Source organism: Aethalodelphis obliquidens, unplaced genomic scaffold (assembly GCF_003676395.1).
Source record: "Aethalodelphis obliquidens isolate GAN/ISIS:26980383/991018 unplaced genomic scaffold, ASM367639v1 scaffold28, whole genome shotgun sequence".
Taxonomy (NCBI): domain Eukaryota; kingdom Metazoa; phylum Chordata; class Mammalia; order Artiodactyla; family Delphinidae; genus Aethalodelphis; species Aethalodelphis obliquidens.
Genome location: NW_020837972.1, coordinates 14,133,397 through 14,150,214, shown reverse-complemented (window position 1 = coordinate 14,150,214; position 16,818 = coordinate 14,133,397). Strand labels below are relative to the sequence as shown.

Below are 16,818 nucleotides of genomic sequence, written 5' to 3'. Positions count from 1 at the left end.
TAACCTAAAACAATAATAAAAATAAAGAAAAGTGGGGGGAAAGAAAGGAGGCTATGGGCCTGAAAAAATATATCTTGAAACTTAAGAACAAAAAAAGGAGATAAAGCCAAAATTTTAAACGTCAACCAAATCCTCAACAAATTTGACTTTTTTTTTTTTTTAAAGAAAAAGTTGCCCGAATAGAACCCTAAACAAATATCACGTGGGGAAAAGAAATGAAATAAAGATGAGAGGTTTTTTTTAATATAAAGTCAAGGTCACAAAATGATATTTTAGTAGTTTTCAACTAAAGGGGAAAAGAAAGAGGGGACAAAAAATAAAAAATGGAAGTCAAACTGTCTGACGGAAAACAAACAAAAAAAAGCTCTCTACGGATATCTGCGTGTGTCCTTTTCCCCCTGGAGAAGGTAGCTAAGGCGCTCGAGTGGCTTCTAATAAATTCTCTCATGTCTTTGCGGATTATATCCACTTACCAAGCAAGAACTCCTCCTTTAGTAGGTAGGTAAGGTGTAAGAGAAAGGGAAGAGCGGGCAAGGTGAGTCCATCATTAGAGTCGCAAATGACAAGAAAAAACACACACCTTTCTGTACATCCTCACACTTGGCCCTGAACTTTGGGTTTTGGGTTTTCAGTGTTCTTGACAGGTGAAGCATCACTTCTGGTTGGCTTTCTCAGTAACGGGACCGCAAGCCATCAACACTAACCTCATCAGTCCCTTAATGCCCAAGTTGGATCAAGAAACCCTTGCTGACAATGCAGATGGCGGCTAGAGTTCGCATCAATCTAAGGTGTCAAGATGGGGGGCGGGGAACAGGGAAGGTGTGCTTGTGACAAACGGCTTTGGGAGGGGCTGCCTTGGGGTGCCTGGGAATGAGGAGGGGTCCCCAGGATCCTGTGTGGGGCTGATCTAGGACAGATGAAGGAGTAAAGGAGGCGAGGGAGAGACAGCCCTCGGGAAGGCTATGGTGTGTTTAGAAGTACAATGGATGGTTTTCTTTAAACGTTCAGACCAGTCTCACAGCTGGGATGACATAGTGGGTTTGGTTCTGGTCCCCCAACAATACCATGCTTAGATGTGGGCAAGATGGACCTCTGCCCTGGGTCTCCTCCTGCGATAACCATCCCCTTGGGGTGAGAAATCTGTGGGGCTGGGAAGGCACCACCTGTAAACCACGCCCCCTGAAATGACTCTCTGGGGACCTGAAATCCCAGAATTCTCTGTTTAAATGACCCTGAGTCCCCTTCCAGGGTCTCTGCAGGACCATCCATGGATCTGTTCTCCCAGGGGTAGACCATGCTTCAAGTGTGCACATTCCTAGGTCCAAGTGTGGCTATTTGAACAGCAGTTGGATGTTCAGGCTTAGGTGTCCGTGTGCTTGGGTGGGAGGTCCATCACGGTGCTGGACGATGCAAGGACATGGGGGGAGAATGGGAGGGGCCAGGGCCTCGGGGCAGATTCTCCCTAAACTGTCATGTTGTGGCCTGGCGCTCCGAGGGGTCCAAGATTCTAAATCCAAATCTGACTTTCCAGATCATTTCGAAGGTACGTTTGCCAAGATAGGAGAACCTATTTCATCTAAGTTTGATGGATTGACTTATAAACATTTGCATATATAGTGTGTGGCTCTCCTTCTATGCGCTTGTCCCAGGCCCTGCAAATATTAGTGTAGGCCTCACCATCAAAAGCCTGCTTCTCCCACCCAGTTTCTCCCGTGCACCTTGGGCCTAAAGAAGGGGGACTTCTGGGCTTTCTTAAGGAAACACTTCTGCCTTCTCAGCAGTTGGTCATGAGGGTGAGATACAGAGACAACGGAACTGTGAGAATAAGTGATGACTCCACCAGCTCAGGATATCAGCTCCTGGAGCTGGGGAGGTGGGACTTCCTTTGCGGATTCTCCCAGGAGGCTTTGCACACAGACAAGGTGGTGGTCCAGCTTTACCAGGTTCCACCCAGCGTGGCTGCCACTGTACATGCTTGGCAATCTGGCTAGCTTTGCTCTGGGACAAGGGACCTCAAAATAAGGTTGCCCAAGTGGGGTTTTCTAGTGTGAGACTTCTTTAAAAATTAACGTAAAGGCCCTTTTTCCATTCAGCTCCTTTTTGTCTTGCAGTTTGCAAGTTGGATGCCATATCTTTCCCACCTCTGAGAGTTCAATGGCTACATGTGTATTTCCACCACCTCTGTCAGGAATGACAAGGCATCGTGCCAGGCAATTAGACCCTGGGACCTGGGCTCTCAGGCTGGGGCTTGGTCTGGGGATGGGCTCATGGAATCTTTGCCTCAGAGACAGTGAATGTTTGGTAGCCAGTGTATCACAAGTGACTCAGGTGAGCCCCTCCTGGAAGGAACCAGGCTGGACCATGAATACAATGGTTTCCAGTATCCTACGGCTTTTGCTGCCTGGAGGCATCCAGTCTGGGCCTTTCTCTGCCCAGGTACTTGTTTCCACCTTGACTACTAATTTCAAAGGATATGTCCTGGTGCATCAGGAGTCCCCAGGGGGAAGGATCTCCTGAACATAAGGCCCCTCGGGGCTCGTGGATATAGAAGGGGACTTTGCCTTTTTCGCATTCTCAACCCCACATCCTGAGCTCACAGGGACACTTTCAGAGTGTCGCTACCTGACCACGACCACTATCCACGTGCAACTTGTGTGATCAGAACTGAGAACTCTCTAAGGCATCATGCTCTCCCATCGTCACGAAAAACAGAGATAAATGTACTACTGAAAGGTCCTCATTGGGTTGACCCTGGGGCTTGAAAATACCAACCTCTCCTGCCTGTTTAAAAGTCCCATTTCTTTGGATGAATCTAAATTCTTTGACATGCGTGACAGCTCAACCCTGTGTCCTGCACAAACCTCGTCTCTTCCATATACCCGCCCCCCCACTCTGGCCCCCACGACCTTAGGCCAATCGATTAGAAAGCTTTCTTGGTTCTACCACCACATCTCGCTCTCCCAACCCCAGGCCATTTGCCTATGCCATTTCCTCTGCCTAGAACACTGTTCCCCTCTTCCTCACTTCACATGGCTAAATTTATTCATCTTCCAGTTTACATATCACCTCCTCTTGAAAGCCTTCTCTGAGCTCCAGGCCAGGAAAGCACAAACTCTCTACTTCATTCATTCTAACATTCACTCTTTCATTCGTTCACTCATTCAAAAATGAGTGGCTTCTGTCTGCCACAGCACGCTTACTGAGGCGAGGGGCAGTAATTGCTTGTTTTACCTCCTGTCTCCATCTGGATGGGCTGAAAGCTGGGGTCTTGAGACCAGCTCAGGGCTGGGCATGTGAGCCAGAGAGAATCTCTAGAATAAAGTTTTAGGTCCAGGCCAGTGGCAAAGAGAAGGAATGCCCTCCGCTCTTCCTCCTGGCCCTCATCAGACCTAGGACCCTCAGAGAAAGCACACAGGAGCCCAGTCTACACATGCTCAACAGCATAAGTTCCAGGCTAAGGTGAGAAGTTCCTGACCTGAGGAGCCTTCCAGATGAGACAAGCGGTGTTGGGTCTCCTTACTTCCTTTTCCACCTTCTGCTATTCTGGGAGGTCGGGTTAAGAGACGAAATGGGTCTGGCCTCTTGCACGCAACAGGGCTGCTGGCCCATGCAGTGACTTTGCTCGGGTGCTAGAACGGTGCTCCCCCTGGGTCAGGAACTCGAAAATGGTGCCCCACTCTGGCCAGACAAATTAGAAAAGAGATATACCTTTCTCTGGACTGAAGCAGCCCCACATCGGTTTTCACAGCTGGCTCGACAAATGGAGGGTCGGTGGGGTGTAACTCCAAGGCCAGTCACCCTTGGACAGGGCACAACCAGCGTACCATGACATGCCTAGCAGGTCCTGGAGACGCAAATCTTCTCCCCCTGTTCGGCCTGCTTTAAGGATTACTTTGAGGGTCGCGGGAAGGGGTGGTGGCCCGAAGACTTTCATTCCTGCTTCCTTCAGCTGAATTCTATTTGGTTTTGTCTTTACCAGTCTTGATGGGCTCTATCTCTGTTTCCAGCTGATAGAAACATTTTCATAAACTCAGTAGGGATGTCTGGATCGTTTAATGGCCTCTTAGCCTCAGATTCCTCCTTCTCCAGAGCTCTCCATTCACCCCACACATGGAGGAAAGACACAACGGAGGGGGGCCAAAGGCAGACTGTGGGGTGTGTGTGTGAGCGTGCGTGTGTGTGCGTGCGTGTGTGAGTGATGCCATGATAATGCAGGGGAGACCTTCATAAAGTCAAGGACTTTATGACAGGCAGACGACAGAGGCCTCTGTGTGCTCGCCTCCCATCTCTAAGTGTCTCCTTCCTCGTCAGATGTTCACTCTCACTCCGCATGGAGGATGCAGACTGCTGCCCACTGGCCGCTGGCGTGACAGGATGGCTCCCCCGCTTTCCTCCCCGTCTCCTCATTTAGATAACAGGCCACTCACAAGTCGTCTTTGACGAGCTCTTCTTCATCCACTGGAAATTTCTCTTCTATGCACATAACTGCTGTCTGCCCCTGTATCCCCAGCTTAGCTGCAAAACGGTCTTCAAGGGGCCCGCTGGGAGGAGTCATCCTAGACCCACTTTTGTCCAGGAACAATGCCCTCATGGTACCCGGGACCCCTGTCTAAGACCTGGGACCCTCATACCAGGGCTCTCTTCTGTGGTCCACTCTGACCCCTTCCTCCATCCCAGACTTGCCCTTCTTTTTATGTCTTCACAAAGGCCTGCTTTTGCGGCTTGGCACAAAAATTCAGCCCCTGTAAGATTTGCTTAATCGCCAAGTGAAATGCACCTGTCTTCATATGGTTCTCCTAGAAATTGAGATAGGAATTTGAGTGCTGGCCGTTTCTTTGAGGGCAAGGAGCCTGAGTAGGAGAGTGGGGGCAATGAACAGGGGAGAGAAGGAGCCAGATGAAGATGTGTTATCAAGCCAGCTGCCACAGAGGGCTTCTGGAGGACACCCTGGGAGCCAAGGCAGAGACAGCTCCAGAGTTAATTACAACCAAGGAGGGAGCTGTGATATTTATACACCAGTTCCCTGCCACTCATGGGTTAAAGGCTGCACCCAAAGGGTGTCAATTCTCTAGTAGGTCCAAACTGCCACCCCGCCAAACAAAGTGGTCTTTGGCAGCCAGAGAACATTACCTGGAAGCTGGAAGCTGGCAGTGTGTGAAGTGGGGAGGGGGAGGGGATATAAACGGACAGCATCTGTCTCAACACCCCAAACCACCACTGGAAAACGGACGGGCCAACTTATACTTTGTTTCAGATATGCTTTCTTTAGCCCACTTACCGGCTAAACAAATTTATGTTCGACAATAAATTTGAATGAACTGTCAACATTGTGGAGTGGGGCAGATTCACGTAACAGCCCATTTCTACTTCATGCTGAAAAATGAGAGGATCTGGCCAGATTGAGTCGACATTCCTGCTTGGTAATAATTGGCTTGTGAGTAATTGCAGCTGCCCCTTTTGGAAGGAGCACAAGCTCTCCCGGCCCCAGGCCTTATGGGTTCCCTGCTGCTTGTATCTATTAGCTGCCTGGCCCTCGAGACAGCTAAGTTTGTGACCCTCTGTTCTAAGTGTTCGCTGCTACCCGGATCCAGCTCAAAGCAGCACAGACACGGTGGATCCTCTATGTTTCATCTCTCCCTTCCATCTTCCCCATCTCTGCCCTTTCGAACCCTCTTGGACTTTGTCAATGAAAGGAACCGGGAGACAGAGTCATGAAGCCATATCCAGACCTCAGAGCTATTACAAGCTTTTCCCTTCTGGGTCAGGATTGCTAATCTCAGGGTTTTTTAAGGACAAACTGGTTTTCACAAACTCACGGCCACTGGGAGAAAACAAACGAATACGTTCCCTTTATTCTCTTAGCCCCCGCCAATGTGAAGCTCCAGTTTGTTTTTCTTTTTTCTTTTAAACTCATAAGCTTGCCTATTCTCCTTTTTCCTTAATATACTCAGCGTCAACATTTGGGTTTTTCTAATAAGTAATTAAATCCCCCCACCATGAACTCCAGCTCCTGGTGTTTCACTGGGAGTTTCTCTCAGCCCTCCAGGGAAGCCGGCACTGTTATTTATTGTTTTTGTTTCAAATCATTATTTAATCAAGAACGGGGGAGAAAGGCAACTTCTAACACTTCAAAATTTAATTTCGGCTGAATTCCGAGATCAAGAGGCAGCACAGCCTAATAGGTTACAAAAATACAATCAAGAAGAGAATTCCAATTAAACTGAACAAGTCCATTTACTGAGCTTCAAATGGCTCCATGGAGAGAGATGGCTATAAATTTTTTTTCCCTCCCTGCCAATATGTGGGACTGGAAATTCTCATGTGAATGTAGAGCTGCATGGCAGAGCTTTTAGCTAGAGGGTTCTGCTTATTCTTTTTTTTTTAAACCTTTTGTTTCACAAAGACATTAAGTTTATTTTCCTCATTGTTGTTCATCTTCCTTTGCACATTAATTAGGAAGACATCAAAAGACTGGATTCATTGACCTGTTAGGAGTTCATTAGAGAGGGGGAGGAATGGAGAAAGACAGGGATCTGCTGAGGATGTTGGGAAGATGACAAAGTCCTTTAGGGCTGGGGTGGTCCCACAGGGCTGTGCACTGAAGTTGACCTTGGGCCTGGGGCCAGATGTCTCTCCTTCCCTCCGTCAGGAAGCTGAAGGGGACCAGCAGCTTCAACCTCATCATTTCTCGGAAGCCCCTTTTGAGGGCCCTCAGCCCACCTCTTCTTGAAAATTTCTACATGGATCCAGTCAGGCAAAATTTTCACCAGTCCAAATTGAAATGAGGAAAAAAAAAGTTCAGTGGAATGAGTTTTTCATCCAACGAAATGCATTTGATTTAAAGGCTCATCCTTTCTTCTGAGGCTGTGTCTATTCTTCCTCTTCAGATGGTAAATGTCCCTTTCAGTATAGAAAATGGTGGTTTTCTTTTTCCTGTTCTTGCTTGGCAAAAGTAAAAGTTGACAATGCTATTCCGTTTTCCATTTAAAAAGAATAACTGGTCCCACAAATGCCTCAGTCTCACGGCCCCCTGCTTCCACATTTTAGTCCCTTTGTTCTCTAAAGGGCAATGAATGGCATTGGATTAGCGAGTCTCCTAGTTTGGGCAAGAGCTCACTTTTGCAGAATGTACGTGAGAACCTGGGCCAGAGGTGGGAAGGCTGGACCCTCCATACATGCTCCCGCAGCCTCATTTCCCCTGCCGGCAGGGTAGGAGGCATATCCTGCCATTCTCCTAGAGTTGTTCTGAGGTTCACCTGAGATCTTGGATATGATTACGCTTTTTGAGGCCAGAGATACTTCAAAAACATCATGTCTGCTTTTACTGGGAGCAAGTTTAATTCAGCCATTATGACGACAAATCATAACACTAGCAACTACTGTATATTGAGGGTTATGTCCCAAGCATCAGGCTAAGTTTTGCTCATAAAACAGAAGCTGCATGAGGGTAGAAATCTCCTCTGTCTTGTTCACTGCTATTCACCCAGTGCCTGGCACATAGTAGGGGCTTAATGCATATCTTATAAATGAATGGATACCTTATCTCACTCCACCCTCACAACCATTCTGTGCAGTAAGTATGCTTATTAGTTAAAGGTACAGATGAGGACACAGAGGCCCAGCGAAGTGAAATGACACAAGGGAAGTCAAGTAATTAAGCACCTGGACTCTGAGGGTAGACTTTCTGGGTTGGAATCCTAACTTCTCCATTTAACAGCTGCCTTTTTCTTAAGTTTTCTAGGCTGCAGTTTCCTCACTGTAAAATGAGGAAACTAGCGGAAGATCCCCTGAAAGGCTATTATAAGAAATGCATGAGGTGACACATGTAAAGAACTCAGCCTAGCACCTCGCACATAGTAGGTGCTCAGGAAGCATGAGTTACGGCTGTTATCCAGTCTCATAGGGAGATGAAATCAAGAACTCTGGAGTATCCGAATCTGCTTCAAAGCTCCTGCCTTCATCACTGTCACCTCCTGCTTCCTACTATTCACAAGTTTCATGAGGTCCTCTTTTACGGAGCCCAAGCTTTGCCTTTTTTTTTTTTGCCGTATCTGTGCAGATTTTTGTTGGCAAGGGTTATGTGGCAGCTGTTGGCTTGCTAGAGGCAGAAGGAGGAGAAAGGAGGAGACTGCCCTCTCCTGGGTCTAATTTCAGTCTTGATCAGCCCTCTTTAGATTCCCCCTCCAATTAGGATAGACCTCACAGAGGAGCCCCTGCTACAGAACAGGGCGTGGCCAGACCTTGGGGCCACCAACCTCTCTGTCATCCAATAGGCCCTCTGGCTATCACAGTAAGCTTCTGAGATACAAGCCATGATTCATACCAGCTCCCCTTCCTACTCATTGGGCTACTGACCTAAGTCACTTCACCTCTCTGAGCCTCAGTTTTGCCATCTGAAAAATGGTGATAATGATGGCATCTACTTCAAAGAACTGTTTTGTGAATCAAATGAGAAAAAAAAAACTGTGTATAGTATGTGACAGTGCCTGGCACACAGTGCTATTTAGCTATCTCAGTAGCCATCTCAATTGGGTGAACTCCTACTCATCCTTCAAAGCCCAGCTCACATGTTCCTTTATTTGTAAAGTCCTCTCAGACACCAAGATCTCTTAGACATTGGTCCTTCCTCTGTGGTCCTACTACATATTGTACTTGCTTCCGTCACCTCCAGGGGTGATATTCAAAATATTCAACAACTGGTTGAGTGTGGCTACTGCCCCACCTGCAGGTAGCTGGCCTTGGCACTGAAGGGCTGCCAGGTATCACCGTTTATCTGCTGGACTGTGAGAAGGTCCAGAAGGTACCAGAGAAGGGAAGGGATGGCTTTGTTGACTGGGGGATGGGTGGTGACAGGGTCTGTTTATCAACTGGTGTGCAAGTATTTGAATATTTGAACAGTGGAGGAGTACTAGTGTTCACCAACTCAGTCTCAGCCCTAATGACAACGCTTATCCTACTGTATTGCAGCCTTCCGTTGACGGCTAGATGGTGAGCTCTGGAATTCAGGAAGCCTGTTTATACATCTCTCTGTCTCCCTAACACCTTGAACAGAGTTGACTGAGTGTAGATAAGGAACGAATGAGGCCATGAAGGATTCACTCCTTGGGACCCTCCATTTGGATTTGGGCTTTGACCAAGAAAGAGGGCTTCAGGTTATCTTCAGCTCACCAACTAGGATTTTAACAAGATACAACCCACTTCTGCATATTCATGTATGCAAACAGGCCCCCTTGGTGTAATGTGCCCGTCCCTGATTTTTAAAGAGCTCTGCATATGGGATGCCCACCATGGAGTGTGGCAGGAACCATGGCATAGGAGACCCCTCACGCTTGGGCTCCTGTTCACCTCCAGAACCCCCAGAACCCCATCTCCTGCCCTGGAATTCTTTCTCCATCCTGACTCCAGCCTTTGTTTCCTGCTTCCACGGGCTAGTTTCTCAGTTGTCAGCTCCTCTGCCCTAACCTAACCCTAACCCCAATTCCCCTCCCTGCCTGCCTACCTCCTGTCCCATCTCAGCATTCACTGTTGTGCATTGCCCTTTACAATTTTTACCTTGTCTGTCTTCCTTTTAAGAAAGCACAGGCTGTTTCTTATTCACTGGATCCTGAGAGCCACATCAGAGCTGACCCTTTATAGATGCTTAGTAGATAACTGGTAGATTTGAACAAGTGATGGAATGACAATGACTGTGCTGTTCTCTTCAGCAGAGAGCTCAAAAAGATCTTGGGGCCAGGACTCTTGGAAAACCTTTGGTCCAACCTGGTATCCTCTTCCATCCCTGCCTGTGCAGGAGAGAGGATGAGAAAGAGCCCAGCATGGAGAGCACCCAGAGGACCAGACTTGGGGGGCGTCTGATGCCCCAGGAGTCAGGCAGCCACGGGCAGGGTGGGGCTAGCCATTTGGGCTGCAGCTGCCATTGAGGATGGGAGGAAACTGAAAGCAGGGGAAGCAGGGCTTCTAGCTGTGGTCTCCACTCACCCACAGACTAGCCTGGGCCTGGAACCATTCTACTATTACTACTCCACTACTGTTGTTGCTACTACCATTACTACTTCCATGGTTAATCCTGCTGCTGCTTCTATCCACCGCCAGCAACCTTGCACCTACCACGTGCCTGTTACAGTCTGAAAGTCTTACTTACGTTGAGTCATTGCATGCTCCCAACATTCCTCTTATGAGGTAGGTCTTATTATTTTCCTCGTTTTGCAGATTTGGAGAAAACTGAGGCACAGAGAGTTTGTGTAACTTGCTCAAGATTCCACGGCTGGGAAGTACAGAGCCAGCATCTGGAATGTTTTCATCACAACACCTGCTTCTATTTGCTGATCTCTGTCCCTGTGCCGAGCACTGGGCTCGACTATGTACAAAATTACTCTGCTTCTGTCCCCAAAACAAGGCTTTTGAAGAAGAGGTTTATTATCTGCAATTTTTTTTTAACAGATGAGGAAACTGCAGCTCAAAAAGGTTTAAATAACTATCCCCAGCTCGCAGCCAGGATTTGACCACATAAACATAGTCCCAAGTTTTTAACAACTCCAACCTGCCATAGCCCGTGGAGGTCATTTTTCTCCTGTGAGTCCAGGTTCTCTGTTTGAAATCAGGGTATTGGATTAGGTGAGCTCTTAAGGCCTCTGTCTTCTAGGTACGGATGAGCTTTCTGCTCTTCTAATAGCAGCTGGGCCCTAAGAACCAACAGCCAATCTGGTACCTCACTCACTGGTGTGGGAGGACCACAATTTTGGGGTGGGGGGGAGTCAACATTCGGCTTTTTGCAACACCTTGCACCTGACTGGTTAGGAAACCATCCCAGGTGAGAGAACACAAGCCAGTTGCTCCCAATGGCACTTTTTAATGAGGGTCAGTTAGGGCCACCGAATGGGCTGCCATAAATACCATGACCAGGGAGACGGGGTGGCTTTTACCAACTTAAAACCATTCTTCCACCTCTTATTGCTTGTATTTTAAATTTATTTCTACCTTTGCAACAATTCCTTTGGGACACAAATGGGATAATCATGCTCATTTTCCAGTTGAGGAAGCTGAGGCTGGGAGGGGTAAAAGGATTTGTCCTGCCAAGCCAAGACTTGCCCCCAGGCCTCCGGACTCTCTGCCTTACTGGAAAGACCTTTCATAGGACATTCGCGGAGGGGAGAATGCAAGTGAGCATTTACCATCTGCAAATACTGAGCAACTACAGGTATCTCTACAAAGGAAGGCCCTGAGGTGAGTTGTGGATGGTTCCAGCTAGGTAGAAGATTTGGGCAAAAGTAGACCTTGGTGATACATGGTGCCTTTACTGGTAAAGAAGAGTTTCCCAGAATGCACTGGAGATATAACTGTTGTGTCAACCAGACCCAACCAGTGCTTCATCACCTTCTCTTCCTTGACCTCTCAGCAAGAACCCCTGAGCTATTCCTTACTTCCACCTCATCCTTTCTAAGGGAGCAGCTCTCTGAAATTTTCAGATTTATGCCTAGCTAGAGGAGACAGGTCCCTTCCCAGCTGTTAGCTGTTAAGCATAGGGTACGTCTGTGTGGAATCTCCTCCTATTTGTGTGTCTGTCCCTTTAGAGTCTACAAAAGGCCTTCACATAATTTCTGTTATTGGATATCCCCAACAATCCCACATGGAAGTGATATTATTTCAAAGTTACCAATGAGAAAACTGAGTTTCAAAGAGGTTAAGTGACTTTCTCAAAGCCACACAGCTAGGAAGTTGAGTTCAGACCCAACTCCAAATCCCTTGCTCAGCAAACTTCCTGGCATCGAACTGCCTGAAGTTCTATTCCAGCCCTCCTTCTCGACCTGAGGGACTGCTGCGTGATCCCATTCAAGGCCGGGTTCCTCGACTGGATTCGCTCTTGCTTCACTCAGTGGCTTCACTCCAGACCTTAACCCTTCTGAGCAGCGGCTTTTCTGTCCCACCTGTGGAAGGGACTAGTGAGGGCAGCTGCATCCCAGCTCCCTGAGATCTTGTGTGGACACAAGAGGCCGAGTGCTATCAGCTCCTTGGAGGAAAATTCTCGCATACATTCAAGGCCGAGCTTACACAGGTGAAATCAAACCCCAGCTGCTCGTCAGTGCTGCAGCCTAGCTGTCAAAGATGCAGACGTCACCGCAAAGCTGCAGTGCCTCTGCTGCCTCAAAGACCCCCTCTTTTCCTTCCTTCGCAAAGAAACCTCCTGTGGTGTCTCATACATGCTTTCCTGCAGATGTCACTCTGGAGGCCAATATGTACCTTCGAAGTTCCCCTGACAAAGAGCCGGGGGCTTCGGGTTTTTCCCGTCCCCCCAAGCTCCCACTTCCCAAGCCGAGTGCTGCCAAAGGCTGGTGAATGACCATCTGGTTAATCAATAAGGAGGTCTGAAACCAGTCGGATTATTTGCCCGAAACTGAATTAAAATGTGTCATACACTGCCCTGAACTTGTGCCTCCACCCCCTCCAAGTGTCACGGCCAAGAGCGGCAGAGGAGGCTGTGCGGAATACTTACTACACCCCTGGCCGACAGGAAGCTGAGCATCTGCAGGGGCTGGCTGGGCGCGGGGCTGGACCGGGCCTCAGGGCTGGCCTTGCAGAAGCTCTTGGAGCAGCGGCGAGAGTGCCTTCGGCGGGACTTCCGCCCTTCCTCGGGGGACTGGCCACGGTGCCTGGGTGCAGGAGAGAGAAAGCTGAGGGTCTTTTGATGGAGAGCATGGCAGAGAGGTGACTGAAGGACCAATAGGATCTGAGGGCAACAGAGCGTGTTTGGGTGTGTCTGTATGAATTACGTGTGCAGCCATCCACACACCCACCCATCCATTCATTGATTCTCTCATTTGTTCATTTGACAAATGTTTATTCGTGTACCTGGCAGTGCTGCGGGGGCCGGGGATGCAGCTGTGAAGACAGGAAGGGTCCCTATCTTGATGTAGTTGTGTGCCTGTGTGATTGTCTATCTGCTTGCCTGTGTCTGTGACTGTGTGTATGTCTGGGTGTGTCCATCTGTGTTTTCATGTGTTTGTCTATAAATGTAGCTGCTTATATTTGTGTGTCTTTGTGTATGTGACTTTACCATCTGTGAAACAGAGGCATCTTATTGACTGTCACCCAAAACTTAAAAAGAAAATATCTGACAACAACGACAAAGATGCCTCTGCAAGCCTGTCTGCAGTGGAAACCAAAGGAATCTCTGACTCCTGAGAGAGGGTGTGTTTGGACTCTGCATTACCTGTGAGCTCTGAGTCACAGCAGTGATGAAAATAACACCTTGTGGATTTGCACGGCACCTGTAAGCCCCTCTTCAGGTGCTTTCACAGTCCCCTCTACAACTTGAAGACATACACGGGGCAGATATTACTTTCTTATTTTCAGATGAGAGAGCTGAGGCTCAGAGATGTTTAGGGAGCTGCCTGAGGTCACACAGCTTGTAAGTGGTGGAACGAGGGTCCCCGTGGGAACCAATGCCTTTGGTTCTTGCGCTGGAGTGTCCCTCTCTGCTCTGGGCCCTCCAGGTCACTTTTCTACTGAGTGTGTGGCCCGAGGGCCAGCTCTCAGGTTGCTCCCACCCGTGCTGTAGTGCCTCTCAGCCCAACAGGCACTGGGGAGCTCGGGCGGCAACAGCAGCGGGAGATGTGACAGCAGCAGGAGGGCTGGGGCCAGGGCTGCGATGTGAGCCCTCTCCCAAAGAGGTAAGCTTCGGAGAAGGTAGAGTGGGGCGCGCCGAGAGTCAACAAGCAGGCCCTGCACCGCCCTCCAGCCCAGGCCTCAGGCTGAGTCACACAGACCTGGGTCCTGGTGTCAGCTCTGCCAGTCACCGTGACCTTGCTCGGACCCCTTTGCCCACCAACACGCAGGTTTCTCGGCTGTAAATGTCTGTAATGCAGTTGAGCTCAGTGCGTCAACACCCTCCAGATAAAGCCCACTGGGGGCGCCCTGTACTTGAACAAGCATCGTTACTGCTCCCTGCAGTGGCAGGGAATGCGCGTCACAGGGGAGTGGAGGACGTCTCTGTCTGAGGGTGTTAGAGAGAGAACCTATTATGAGCACATGGTCGGGGACTCTGGGAGCACGCAGAGAGCTGGCTTCGGCCTGGACTGGGTGCTGTCAGAAAGCGGAGGTAACTCTATGACTGGGCGTCTGAGGTCAAGGCTATAACTGGTAAAGGAGCAGCAGTCACTCACGTTTGCCAGGATGGAGAGATGCTGGGTTACTTTTGGGTTCTGGACAAAGTTCCTGTTTTGTCTGGGCTCGGACCTGATTACAGAAGGGTCTTGCTGTTGTCTGGACCACTCAGGCTCACAGAGCAGCCTTGTGCGATGGTGATGCCCTTTGAAGCTGCTGCTGTCCAGTGGGGACACCAAGGCTCCAGGACTCGACGCCAGGGACTGCTTTCTCCGTTCAAACGCTTTTACGCCTGGCTCCACATTCACATCACCTGGGAGATGTAAAAATCTCGCTGCCCTGGCCCTACCTCATCTGGATTAGATCAGAATGTGTGGAGCTGGGATCCAGGCACTGGTATTTTTAAAAACTTCCAAAGCGACCACAGTGCAGCCAAAGTGGAGAAGCTCTGGTCTAGCTCATGGTGTGACTGGGGTGATTAAGAGAGAGAATGTATTTGCAGCTGCAGCACAGCGCCTGGCTCGGAGTAGAATTTAGGGACATATTTCTCCTCCTCTTTCCTCTAGACGTTCTGACTTCACTGGGATGCAGTGGGACCGGGACAGTGAGATTTTTTTAAACCTTCCCAAGTGACATGACCACGTAGCCAAGTGTGAGAAGCACTTAAGAAAGAATAAAGGAGCCTCTGACATCTGGAAGCTGGCCTGGTACCATCAGGGGGCCCTTGATGTTCCCACTGGTCTCAACAATGTCAAACGCCAGCATCAGCGAAGCCCCACTCCCTCCCCTCACCCACAAGAACCTCTTCCTCTTCTCAGGCCGGGGCAGCCAATGTGTCAGCAAAAAGAGGTTCCAGGTTAGGAGAAACCAGACTCGGAAGGGCCTCAGAGCTAGGTACCTTGTGCTGTGTGGCCTTTCATAGGTCACTTAGCTTCTCTGTGCTTAGAACAACCCTTAGTGAGAGACACTCAAGTGCAGAGCCAGATGCCCCAGTTCAGTCCTAAGCTCTGTCACTTAGTAGCTAAGTGCCTGGCAAGTTCCTTAACCTCTCTGTGCCTCAGTTTCCTCATCTCTAAAATGGGGATGACAATAGTGCCTCCTTCGTAGGGCTGGAGAGGGGATCACACAGGGGATCAGGAAGAGTGCTCAGCACCTGGACACGGAAGCACGGTGTTAGCAAGTCCTGTAGGCGGGGCAGTGGGTCCGTCTGTCTGCAGCCCCTTCTCTACCGGGAAGTGCAGACAGCCTGAGGGCGAGGCGGGGGCGCCCCTCTGCTGGGAAAGCGGCCTCCCCAACAGTGACAGTGGGAGGCAGAGCTGACGGTGACCGCATCTCAGACGGACTCTGGGCAGATGCCGGGGTGAGGAGGTGTCTCAGGGAGGGGGTTACCTGCTGTCACAGCTTGAGGAGCGGGACTCCGAACTCTGAGATCGCGAGGCGCAGTGGTGATGATGGTGGCGGTGAGACTTTCGGGGCCGGCTTCGCGATCTTGGGGCGGGTGGAGGGTGAGAAGGAACAAATCAGAGGAGAGAGAGACAGAGTTTTTGACCTTGGGACACACATCTTTCTCTTGCGCCCAAGTCACTGTCCCTCCCAAGGTCATGCATCTCCCCCGACCGGCCCCTTGCATCACCCCCCCCCCCCACCCCGCCTGTGTAACCAGCCATCCCTAACACAAGAGAGCAGAAAGGGGTCGTCTGAGGGAGACGGCCTGCTCCCCAGGGCTCTGCTGGGAGCAGAATCGTCACCTGCACACATCACCTCTCCCTCGCCTGAAGCAGGAGTCTCAATTTCACACGGTTTCACGAACCAGTCAGATACCGTAATGTGTGTATCAGTCAGGCACTCAGAAAATACCAACCAACTGAAGGGCATGGGCTGAAGCAAGTGTTTTGTCTCCAGAATAGTGCCGTGGTGCTGTATCTTCTAATTTTTCAAGTGAATATAGAAGTTGAGAGTTTTATGTAAATTATTCCTATTTTAAATGGAAGCTCATTTTTTTTAAAAAAAGGCACAGTTTGCGGCTAACAAAACACATTTGCAGAATCCATTAGGCCTTTGGGCTGCCAATCTGTAACCTCAGCCCTGGAAAGGTAAGTCTGGATTCTTAGCATGGAGTCAAAAGCCCACTCTCAGAGGGAGTTACAAACGTCGACAACAAAAATTACACTACCAATAACTGTTACCGCTGCCACTAAAACTGGTGCTATAACAGGTTACTTCAGCTTTCTCTCAATAATAATGATGACTCAGAAGTAGCAGTAGCAGTGGCAGTGGTCACTGAGGATGTACAAGGAATGTCAATAGTTTGGGCCAAGTCAGGAAGCCAGTGGGAGTTAGAGATGATTCTATTGTGAGGTACCTTGGTTATCCCAACAAAAGACTCAGGGATTCTGGTAATGTGATCATCAGACCATATCCCTTCCCTGTTTAAAGCCCTCCCATTGTCCTTATGTCAAGTCCAAGCTCTGACCTTGAACCCCAAGCACCTTCAGGAGCCAGCCTCTGCCTAGCTCTCCAGCCTCCTTGCCTGGCATCCAGAGCCCTGGTTTGAAAGGCTCAAGCAGCCCCGAGGTGCTTGTATTCTGGCTCACACATTTCCCACATTTTACGATGCCCTGATGGTGGTGATGGTGATGATGGTGATGGGGATGATGGTGATGGTGATGGTGATGATGGTGATGATGGTGATAGGGATGATGGGGATGATGGTGATGG

The 16,818-nt window shown here is 49.4% G+C and overlaps 1 protein-coding gene across 1 annotated transcript in view; it reads right to left on the bottom strand.

Annotated features, from left to right (window-relative positions):
* SRRM4 (serine/arginine repetitive matrix 4) overlaps positions 1 to 16,818 on the bottom strand; it is a 169,762-nt gene that overhangs the window by 13,568 nt on the left and 139,376 nt on the right. Inside the window, exons 9-10 of the mRNA XM_027125289.1 lie at positions 15,490 to 15,588; positions 12,491 to 12,647 (exon numbers count right to left, since the gene is read on the bottom strand). Of these exons, the coding sequence (XP_026981090.1) occupies positions 12,491 to 12,647; positions 15,490 to 15,588 (256 nt within the window). The remainder of the gene's footprint in view (positions 1 to 12,490; positions 12,648 to 15,489; positions 15,589 to 16,818) is intronic.